Source organism: Lissotriton vulgaris, chromosome 5 (genome assembly GCF_964263255.1).
Source record: "Lissotriton vulgaris chromosome 5, aLisVul1.2, whole genome shotgun sequence".
Lineage (NCBI taxonomy): Eukaryota > Metazoa > Chordata > Amphibia > Caudata > Salamandridae > Lissotriton > Lissotriton vulgaris.
The window spans coordinates 265,631,740-265,643,795 of record NC_141693.1 but is presented as its reverse complement, the minus strand read 5'-3'; the positions used below and the strand labels follow the sequence as shown (position 1 = coordinate 265,643,795).

Here is a 12,056-nt window from a genome sequence, read left to right as displayed (position 1 = left end):
GTCAAATTCAGTGAGACTCTTGCATTGTCAAGGTACCTTGGCCAGTCGCTCTTTTTATCTGGAGTATCGCACCTACGGCACCTCTTATTGAGTCTGGATATTCTCTCGACACTGGATGGTAATAGTTAGCTAGATACTTTTTGCATTTGATATCCATTTTCACTAGGCCAAAGTCTAGGCTGATAAGTGTACGTGTGGCTGTTTTGGGGACTGTGAATATTGTCCTGTATGAAGCTGGGTGACAGTACGCTAATAGCCCTGTGAGCATACTAGTTTACCTTGCTTAAAAATTCAGATCCCCTCCGCAAATGAGTTTGCAGATTGTGTTTTAATTTAGCTAAGGAAAACTTTTTTGGGGATGCTTTTTCTACCAGGACCGTGGCTTGCCAGTGTCTGACAACCAGACACTGAGATAATTGTATTTGCAAGTCGTGCTTAAATTTAGGGGGCCCAACTGCAATTCCAGCTGATTTTTGTTGACTCTTTGGCCAAAGACCAGGACTTTGGGTTTTGCAGCATTTGTATCAGAGAGTACTTGGTGTTAAAGGAGTGTAGTATGCCCAGGGCCCTCTTCATCCCCATTCGTGTTTGATCCAATAGCACCAGGTCATCAGCACACTAAATGATGGGTAATTTGGTGTGGCCTAACTTAGTTGAGAAGATATTTCCCTTCAGTAGCACTGCGCCTAAGTCAGCTTTATATAGATTATGCAAGTTGGGAGCAATGACGCAACTCTGCTCCAGGCCTCTGTTTGTATATATTTTTGCCTTGGTGCGAGTTTGTTATCTTAGTCCGGACCCAGGTTTCTGTGTACAACACTGTGATTGCTGCCAGGAGATGCCTTGGTATTCCACAATCCACAAGTTTGGTCCAGAGGATGTTCAGGTCAATTTAATCGAGCACGGTGCTGTAATGGATGAAGCTGGCACAAAACGAGGGCGTGGATTTTTCAGTGGCCTTGGACCCCAGGTAGGAAAGAGCCATCCATCACATTGTCCATCGATGGGGAGTACAGCTTGAACCCCATCTGATAGCAGGGGATGATTATGTCATTGATCCAGTTCATATAGGAGCACCTTCACAAAGGCCTTACCATCCACGTCTAGTAGAGCAATTATTCTGTAATTTTTAGGTGAGGTGTTGGTCCCTTTTTTATGAATTGGATGCTACATGGGACCTTTCCATGATTCTGGGATGACAGAAAGCAGAATACATTTGTCGAAGAGATGGTGCATGTAGGGTGTCCAAAATAGCCGGTCTTCCTTAAAGATGCTCCCAGGTAAGCCGTATGGGCCCAAGGCCCCATCTTTCCAGATTCTCTTCAGGATGCTTAGCGTCTCCTTTTCGGAGACTACAATTGGTTTCTCCTCCAGGCCCTCTAGGGAATTAGCAAGTGAGTTTTTGTTGTTGGCCCGTGTTTTAGTGGTGAGGTGAGGGCCTTCCTCTTTTGGGCACACAATGTTGAATTTTATGCATATAAGATGTTAGAGCTGTGTGTTACTTTGTAACCATTGTCCCCCAGTGTTTATCAACAGGGTGTAATTTGTGTTCCAAAGCTGGGGGAATGTAAGCCGATTTCCATCTTCAGTACCTTACTTTACAAACCTGGCCCCATTTGACTCTTTATGTTAGTGGCCCAACATTATTTAGTTGTGGTTGGCCAGCTGGATTGTGACTTGGTAACTCACATTTGCTTAGCAAGTTCTTGCTTAAGAAGATGTTGTCCAATGTAGATTTTTTTTTAAGGTGGCCTTTAGTTTATCCTCCGGAGTGCCTTTTTGGTTGGCCGAGCCCAACTCAAATAACTAATGCAAGCTTCTAATATGTTGCGGGATCGGTCCTTGCAGTATTCCCGTGGTTGGTACATGTTTTGTGTGTTAAAGTAATCTGCCACAATGCACTCAATGTCCTGAATGATCATAGAAAAGAGTTTACATCAGATTGGTGATATCCATTGTCACATCCCTGCGTGGATTGGCATACAGATTTACCACCATGATGGAAGTGGGTACTCTATCTATTATCAGGTCTTTGAGTTTGAGGGTCTGCACGTCACAGAGAGAGTTCCTCAATTCCATTAATTTTACCTGCAGATCCAGTTTCACGTAGACAAAGAGGCCGCCCATTGATCTTGTAAACAAATGTGTTTCTTAATAACTCGTGTTATTATTTTTCTTTGTTGTTTTATTTTAGCACTTACGTTATGTATAATTCGCCATTACTATAGTATTTTATTGCTTGTAGTAGTTTCTAAAATCACTCTTACTTGTATTCTTGGAGCAAGTATTATAATAGCTAAGATGTTTTGGGAGCTTGTAGTGCTTTTTACTCTGGGTGCTCCACACATTTTGTTTATACCAGCTATTGATTTGAAATCTCACTTTCTCAGTGCTTTTTTGTAGTCTGTTAAACTTTCATTACAGGACACACATTTTTTTATGATTATGAATTTCGCATAAGCTTATTTGTGGAGTTCATAGTGAACATTTTATCTTCCTTTTAGCTAACCATACTTGTTGCATTGTCACAAGTCATACTTGGATTCACGGGTAATTTTAACTTGTACTTCAATTTTTTGTTTGTTTCTTGAACTCCCTTTGCCAGGCAACCTACTCTGTAGTTTTGTGAATGCCCCGGGGAAGGGAGGTGCTGTTTACCTTAAAAAAGCTTACAGATTTGGAATTGTGTATTTCGTCTGTTTTTTAAGGTGGCTTAAATTTTAAAGATATAGCTGCTTGTTTTGGTTTTTATAAACCTTAGATCGTTTTTTCACTTTTGATGGCAAACATATTCTACTGGAACTGAGACTGTCTTTGCGACACTGGTCAAACGGGAAACTGTGAACGGATTTAGTTAATTGATCGATGCAGTATGGTTATTATTATCACATCTGTGTGCATGATCACAATAACGTCTTTGCTGCTTTATTTATCAGCACAGAAGTTAATAGTTGCTGGACCTTTCTTTTTGGTGTTATTTGGCAAAATCTTTCACAAAATGGGAAATTTATACAACACGTCTGGCAATAAGATTTCATTCTGATTTGAATGAGTTTACCAGAAATTAATTCTTGATATTTAGAACTGCTTTCGATCGGTTAGTATCTTACCAAAGGAGTTTGTAACCTGGCTGCTGTTAAAACTTCTATACATTGATATTGAGGGTTGCTTTCTTTGTATAGTGCATACCTTTTCAAAGGAAAGGAATTACAGTAAACCCCATTTAAATAGCTGGGACACTGCGATCCCACGTTATGTGCTCTCAGTTTTCCCTATGTACATATTGTTCTTTTCATTTTCTGCAGTACCATATAAAACTGATTGATTAAAAAGCTTGTTATTCTATATAAACTGAATCTAAACATGCAATACAGAATGACAACGTGGGTCCGTTGTAGCAAGGTGGGGTCACAAACCGACTCCTGTCTCATTAATATTTATGAGGCAGGAGTCTTTTTTCGACTCCCTACAAATGGCTTCAAATGAAGAGATTGGGGCCTGCCGGTGACAATAGAGCTGTGCTTCTTAACTTCTGGGGAAAGAGGTCTGGGTAGCATGTAGTTATCCCCTGAATCATTACCCTACTCGCATAACATCTCACACAATGCAAAATTGGCATATTTACTAGGTGGAAGGTGTCCAAGGGAAACTTCCACTTTGAAAATGAGATTCCATCTCTTTCAAGGAGTTGGTATCAAATCAGTGGTTTAAGGCTGAAATGATGCAAACCACTCATACAATCCATTGCAATGTGTTAGGAGGAGAAGGAGGGAGTCCCTTTTATTCCCGCCTCCTTCCAAATTGCATGCAAAAAGAACAATTGATGGACAGATGGCAGAAAAAGGTCATGCATTCACCCCAGTACAGAGATCTGGGCCTAAATATACCCTTTTTTGTTTTTTTTTTGCACCACATGCCATTTCAGTTTGAACCCAGCCATATGCAAATCAGGCTTGACCCTGCACCCAGTGGGAACAGTCCAGGTCGAACTAGAGACAAGCATCCTAGGACTGGTTTTGGGGTTTTACCCCATATCAGCAGGATGGCTAGACTCCAGTGGCATGGAGAGCACAGGACCCACGTCTGGGCATACCCGCCCAACTCGGGGGGGACAATGCAAAAAGAACAACGTCAAACATTCACCCCAGTACAGAGATCTGAGCCTAAGTCCATCGTTTTTTTGCTCCCCATACCATTCCAGTTTGAACCCAGCCATCAGTTGCTTAGGCTATTTTGCCAAGTTATTTTTCACCGCAATTTGTCATTTGTGGATTGCAACTTGCTCTTTTGCTCTCAAAGTCTGTGATTTTGTGAATTTCATCCTTTCTTATTTTACTGCAAAATGGATAAAAACATTGGGCCCTTGTTATTTTAAACTAAAACATGTCAAGGTCATGCTTTCTATAGACATTTCATCGCATGCTGTGTGCTACCTTAATTAGCAGCAATCTGAAACAAGACAGTAGTAGATAATAAAATAACAAGGTTTTTGGATAAAAACAATCCATGCCAGCATCCTCAAGTCCTTTACTACACTGGTCTACTGCACATGCATTGAACAAAATAAGCCCCACATTCCAAATGCAATAAAGATTGCACCAACATTCCAGGGACAATATTTGGGAGATCGATGAGTGGAAATTTTGATTGAACACCTAGCAACACAAGAACATTTTATCTTCAGTTGACCGAACTTTAAATAATTAAGAATACCTTTGCTATTTTGAAGGTCTCACTCGCTAAGATTTCCAAGCCCTGATAATGAAGAATGAATTGGATAGACTCTGGAAGCATTATGAAATGAGTGAGGACAGAAAGGCAGATAAAATCTTGGCTATGCCTTGATCATGAAGGTTAAGGCAGCTATGATGGTTGAAGGGGCGGCTCTTCCAGTAAAGATAGTATTAAAAGAACATAAGTATATGGAATGCGTGCAAATGAAGTCGATCAGGCTTTTTTGCATGATCTTGAGTATTATCGGAAAACCATTCTCTCCAGTCTGACATGTGGAACACCTTCATGGCGAGAGCATCTATAATGAGCGATTTGATTTGTAAGATATCAGTTTTAGGTGCCTGGGTTTCACAAATAGAATATAAGCTAGGACAACGGCTGATCTTTAGGGACTGGAGCAGGGTATGTTTCAACAACAGCAGGACCCCACACATGCTTTAGACTATAAGAGAGCTAACTTTGCAGTTTGGATACTGGATTTTCCTTAGTGGTCCATCAATGAGAACATGTATATGAGTACTCTTTGTGGTGACTTGTCAGTTGTGACCACATGTGAAGGATGCCACTGTAGGAGCAGTTTCACTACACTTTTGTACTCAAGAAAGGTGACATTGGTCGTCAGAGCTCCTATAGAGGCCATAAGAGTCTGTCTCTTACACCCTTTGCATTCTAATACATTTTTAATTCTGTGAGCTAGGTAGCAATTCGTAACTCTAACTGAAAAAATCGCCTTTGCACATGGTGGGTGAACTGCTTTGTCACCGTGGCACACCTCAGAAAGAGGGCATGTAAATTAAAAAAAAATCACATTTTGTTTAAAAATGCAGTTTCTTGAAATGCTTTTGTCAGAAAGAATCTTTAGCACCAATGAGGAATAGCAAGCTTTTGCAAAGTCAGTAGGTTGGGTTTGTGCTTTGGAAAAGCCAAAAGGTCTGGACTTATTGTGCAAATGCATGCGATTATAGGCATTCATCAAACGCTGTTTGTAAAGGTGCATACTCCAATGCTGTTTCAAATTAAAGCAGCCCCCACTGCCTTGCCATTGTTGGGAGATAGGAGCAAAAATTATTTGTTTCTGTATAGATGGCATTCAGGATATAAACAATTGAATGCGACAAACACAGCAATGATTGTTTTCAGTTATAAAATAGTCCCCCATGTATTCCAATAGAAACACTTCCTGGAAAAGCATGAGGTGAAAGGATGCCTTCTGGGTGGAGCCTTATCCATGCTCTGTGTAGCTGGCAACAGTACGTCTTCCACACAGCTGACCTGTGAAGCTAGACCTAAAAAAAACCATAATTGCTTATTCCTGGACCCTAATCAAAGCATTCACTTCCAAAGGACACCTGTTAAATGTGAGTCACGTACACCACTGGCTTTCCTCTGTGACTGCCCAGGCTCTCAGTAGGTTGATCTATTTTCTAGATTAAAAAAATTAAACTATAGGAAGAATGAACAATGAAGGTTTCCTATTAAAGGAGGCCGTTGATCATATTAAAGTGTTTGTGTTTTAAAAAGGATCACTTTAGGCCGGAATGTGCATATGGGGGTTCTTGTCCTCAAATCCGCCCTGTTTGTAGTTGTTCTTGAACCCTTTGCAGTGGTTTTGAAGAATTCTTTAATTTAGATGCAGTGTTCTGGAAGGTCTGATCACCTAAATTAGCACATCTTAATTTGGGAATTGACAAAAGTGAGAAGCCACTGGAACAGATATGATGGAATGCGATATAGAGCTGAAGCCTTCCCTAATAAAGATGTCCAGTGTTGTAAGTAGTCTTTAAGACGGATCCATAGTACCTTGAAGGAAACACCCTTCTGGATGAGAAACAAGTGAAGAGAAGTCAATTGTGAGCAGATACTAGATGACAAGGGAGGACAAGGAGTGATCTTAATAATCTGGAGTTGACATATGAGATACTGAAGAAGACCAAGGCAGATGGAGTTGCAGTAGTCCTGGCAAGATTAAATTACTGCTAGTAATGTCTCCTTTTGGTTTTCCTAAGGAAGGAAAATAAGGATTTTCCCCAGTCTTCAAGTGAAAGAAGCATGTCAGTGTTAGCTTCAGCACCTGGGAGTTGAAGGATAGTTGCTGGTCAAAAATAAAAATTATTCCTAGTTTGTTGGCATGAGTAGGGAATGCCATGGGGCCCATGTACTGAGACTACCTAGAGAGTATATCGTATTGCCATAACTTACAAGTCTCTACCTCCACTTCCCCAGACTTCTTCTTCAACCAACTGGATCCTGGAATCTCAGAGCATCAGTGAGCTGAAGGCTGAGATCTACTCACTCAAAGGACTGCTTCTGAACAGGTAAGAAGGGAATGGTTGAGGGTGTAATGGAGCAATGGGGACATGTGGCTAGCTGATGCAGAATGACTGGGCGGCAGATGACTGCCCTTGTTGTTTTTTGGTTAGGTTAGGCAACACTGCTTCCACTTATTCAGTGCATCACAACGGTTGGGGGGAAGGGTATCTATTTTTTCATCAGATTCCCTGCAGGAACCTGTTGGTCAACTATTTGGGTGGAAGAGTGCTTAGACCTACATTGGTAGGAGTAGACAGATGACACAGTAACTAAGGAGCAGCTGAGCTTGTGCCCCGTGTTACCATTATTGCTCTTCTTCCCAGTTGCCACGAAGGGCCACGGAAGATGGCACACAATATCCCAAGATAGAAGTGGTATAGTGTTTTCCTATTCCATTTGAAAAACACTGCTGTTTGCATTTTTACCAATGTAGAAGTGTCTTCCTCTTACTGTAAGTCATTAAAGGCCGAGCTTGATTGCACAGTCGCAGACCAGCCAGAGAACCAGGTGTCTCAAGTTTGCCATAATACGACTTAAGGGCCACCTGCATGTCTGTGCATATGCCTGACATTCTGCCCCAATTGGCTAGACACACACACAACAAGGTTTCCCCGGCTTCTGTGTGCCATTCCCAGAGCCCCATACCGATTTATTTTGTATCTAGTTGGTAACCTTCCTTAGATACTTTTTTAAATGAGCTTTCCTAAACTACCATACCAACTTCTGTATTCATTCTCATTTTAAATATTTCTCATCTTTACAGAAGACAGTTTCCGCCCTCACCATCGGCACCCAAGATCCCTACGTGGCAAATTCCCGTCAAGTCCTCAACAGTGTCCAGCCCTGTGGCCCTCAACCATAATAGTAGCAGTGACATCTCCCCGGTCAGTAATGAGTCCAACTCCTCCTCGCCGGTTAAGGAAAACCATAGCCCAGAGGGGGCACCAATGAACTGCCACCTCTTGAGCGGCATGGAGGAGGCGGGGACAGCGGAGGTTGGCGTGAAGGGGCAAGTGCGAATGGAGGTACAAGGAGGGGAGGAGAAGCGAGACAGTGGGAACGAAGAAGATGAAGAGGATGACGATGATGATGTTGACCATGTTGATGAGGAAGACTGCCTTGGGGTGCAGACGGAGGATCGACGTGGGGGTGATGGACAGATTAATGAGCCAGTGGAGAAACTGCGGCGCCCTGAAGGAGCAAGCAATGAGAATGATATGGACTAGGCTGTATAGGGTGTGCGCGACATGGGATTTTCACAGAACGGGACTTGCTGCCCCGTTGGATTACACCTTGATGCAGAATCTTTTGCTTGATTTGCGATTTGCGTTAATTTATCTCTCATAGAGTTTGATTGTCCAGTTAGCAAAAGAGTCTGGCCCACTTCTCGCTCCTGTGATACATTTTGAGCGTACGCAGACTGCTACATGTGGGAGAATCACAAAGTCGGCTCCTCTCTATCCATAGCACTTTCTCATCCTCGGCAAGTCCCACTCACTTTCTCTCATTTTGAGATCCAGCTGCCATATGCAGCATCATTATTTCTAAAGCAGGATACTTCATTGTGATATATGTGAAGAATCTCATTCCTTAGGGAAAAAGCCATGCGCGTCATGGAGACTGGAAAAGTGCTAGTGGAGGGGGTCCTTCTTGTGCATACGCAGTGAGGTTGAGGGAGTCCTGCCCCTGCCAACCTCACCCTTCAGCCACTCGCATCTGCAGGTACCCATGCTGACATCCATCATCCACACACCATGCTCGTTTATGTGCTAATGTGTAGATTTTTGAAATCATTTACAAATGTATATAATTGTAATAAATATGCGTCCTACTCTTCTTGGTTCGTATGTGTCTGTATTATGGTATATACAGAAGGTCAGCTGCATCTGAAGTCAACAACTCTTTCTTGCTATCTTTGGAGCATGCGAACTACGTCATTGGGGTTGGAAGATGCCGTAGAGCGGCATTAAAAAAAAAAAGAATGTTCTCGGTGCTCTGTTTTTTCTTTGTCTTTCCTTTATTTTTGTATGGCGTTCACTGCTTGGCACTGCTTTTGTGATGGTTGAGTGAATGAATTACAGAAGCATAGTAGTCTTTTATATTTGCACAAAGTCAAGAGGTGGTTGCTGAAAGAAGTCAATATCCTGACCTTTATGAAATCTTTAAAAGTTTGTTTTGTAGCGTAAAAGTTGGGCGTTTAAGTTTCTAAGAGCAGCTGCTTGTGAGTGCAGGGATATTCCCCATACTGTTTGCTTCTCGCCGAACAAAGCAAAGATACAGTTATATGTGGCTGGCCTCAAGTTCTTGGTAGAGTTTTTTTGGAGCCAGCAGTTCCCAACCATAGTAAATATATTAATAATTATAAATGTAAGAATATCTTCACTTTTGTACGTATACCCTTTAGAATATCTTCACCTATTCACGGTTCCCGCTAAGCTTTTTACAAAGAGACAAGTCTCCTTAGAAAAGTATTTTTGAAACTCCGATAATTTGGAAATACTGGTTACTTTTTAATTAATAAATAGAAATGATCTTAAATAGCCACCTGTGCAGGACAAACAGCACAAGCCTCATGGAAGAGTAATTTTAAAGGTACTCTACCCCCCTAAAATGCACTGGTAAGGCAGCAAAACTTACTTGATTTTTCTACTCTGTGGAGTACCACAAGCACTGGACCCTCTCCTTTCATCCATTTTTGACACAAAAATCTTTAACCCCTTCGCTGCGGGGGTTAATTCCCCCACGGTGTGGGGGGGGCGGGTGGGGTGAGCACGGCGTCGCGGTGCTAGTGACAAGCCCCGCTCGTCATGAGTCACAGTGGAGCTGTGCTCATGACAAGCTGGGCTCGTCACAACTCCGCCCACTGATTAATTCTCCCGCACAGGCGGGCAATCAATCGTGTGTGGGCGGATCGCAGCCGTTATGACGCGCCCAGCTCGTCATGAGCACAGCTCCACTGTGACTCATGACGAGCTGGGCTCGTCATGAGCATCAAAGGAGTTGATGTAGCAAGTGTTTTTATTCCCATGATGTTTTTTTTAAATCTAAAAGAACTTTTTTCCTAAAGTCAGTTGAATTTGAATGGCGTGTGTACTATGAATTTGTTTTCCATTCATTTGACAGAACAGTCCGTCAGGACCTTATGATAGGGTGTTTACCTTGATGGCTAAGAGAGCAAAGGTATAGAGTTAACATGGTCTTGTCCTTTTTTAGGTGTGGGTGGATATCCTTACTGTGAGCAATAAGCCTTTTTGGGTGATGTGACGACTGTGAAGGTGACATTTTCCAAGACGTCATTAAGGCATCTAAGTTTGTCATCTTGTCGGTAAGGTAGTAAGAGTAACAAACAGGCAAAGGAAGGAATTGCCCAGCCTTGATCCACGCTTACCTGCCATTGATATCACAGGGCAGGTTGAGAAGATGGCAACTGAGGAATTCCGGCATCTTCGTGTGCTTAGATATCAAATGCCTCAAAGTCAAAGGTCCCTCCACTTTGGTGCTGTCTTGACGCATAGTGGCTAGTACTTCGCGTATGGAAGTTATCAACATCAAGGGCATGACAGTAAAGTCTATAATCAAATAATGTGACTTCAGGAGGCGACTTCAGGAGGCTTGCGTTCTTGAATTAGAGAGCATGGGTAGTAGGTCCTAAATGTAAAAAAAACCTCAGAAGGTTCTACAGCAGAGGAAACTGTGGAAGACCATCTTCTGAGGCTTGTGAAACCCACTGTTGATGGGGATTTGGTACAGCAATAGTTGCTAGACAACTCCCTGTGAAATGGCGATCTGTGGCACGGGTGAGGAAATACATAGGAAGCAGCCGCACTCTGACTTTGCCTTAGTAAGTCTTTCTAGCCCAGTATAACACAATTTTACAAATTTTTGTATTACGGCCATGGCCACTGAAATTATGTAATGGGTGAGCTCAAATTATGCTGCTGTTTTTACTAAATTATCAGGCAGAAATACAATTTATGCAGCTTGATGTAGCACATATTGTGAAGGTAGTATTGCCTCGTTATTGTCATTTGTACATGTGAACACTATCTAGGCAAAGGTTACACCTCTTTAGTACCAGTCTGTCACAAAAATACAACAATAAGCAAACAGAAAGATGACTGGTCAACCGTAAAGAAAAGTCTTCCACTTTGCAGCAACACATGTTGTCTCGTTTTGAGTGACTTTTGATCTGTTAGAACTAGAAACAAAATAGCTTTTCATTAAAATATGCACATTATGCAGCAGATGATGTGTTATGTGGCAAATCCTAAATGTTTTGTAAAACGCCATGGCTGCATAAGCACATGGTTCCAGTGGGCCTGATTAACAGCCTTTAAAATTATAATTTTCAGCAAATGATGATCCTTTTATCTTTGTGGATTGCATGGACTGAGAGTTGTCACAATATCAAGTTCACGGAATTGCATTGTCATGGTAGAAACAAATGGATTCCTTTTGGTGGCTAGTTAAATGATCTGGGATCATCCAGGAAAATTGAAGCTGAACTTTGCAAAACAAAAGCGAAATTCGTTTTAAGGCCTCGATGGTCATTTATTGGTTTGTGGAGACTCATGGAAATATATGTATGTGTAATTAGCGAACTTAACTTAATAACTGGATTGTGTACAATCAAGCTACATTTTGAGTTATTTTTGCTTGATGTTACTATGGCTTCTGAATCTTTATTACTGTAATGCAGTTTATTTTTTTAAATATAGTTTTCAAAGATTCCACCTGTGGAACTCCCTATGCAATGATGTGCAACAAACTAAAGTAAAAGTGTTTTCTTCAAGATCCCCCGCGCTTCGAAGAGATGGGTGTTATGCAGAATCCTTCGTGTTCTATTCCTCTAAAACCACTCCCTTTATAACTGTTGCTAACCAGACCTAAAATTATCCCCATTGTCAACTGACCTGTATATAGGTACACAGTTTGGTTAGCAACTGAGTACTTTCTACAGCTTAAATCCGCTGTTCGGGAATGTAATCTTTCTTGTTTTTCTTACCAATTTG

General features: G+C 41.7%; 1 protein-coding gene across 2 annotated transcripts in view; it reads left to right on the top strand.

Annotated features, from left to right (window-relative positions):
• PEX14 (peroxisomal biogenesis factor 14) overlaps nt 1-8,880 on the top strand; it is a 488,805-nt gene extending 479,925 nt beyond the window's left edge. For both annotated transcript variants that reach the window (XM_086921339.1, XM_086921340.1), the window contains exons 8-9: nt 6,958-7,049; nt 7,808-8,880. In XM_086921339.1, coding sequence (XP_086777465.1) covers nt 6,958-7,049; nt 7,808-8,270 — 555 coding nt within the window. In that variant the 3' untranslated portion in view covers nt 8,271-8,880. The remainder of the gene's footprint in view (nt 1-6,957; nt 7,050-7,807) is intronic.
• Nucleotides 8,881-12,056: the final 3,176 nt, after the last annotated feature.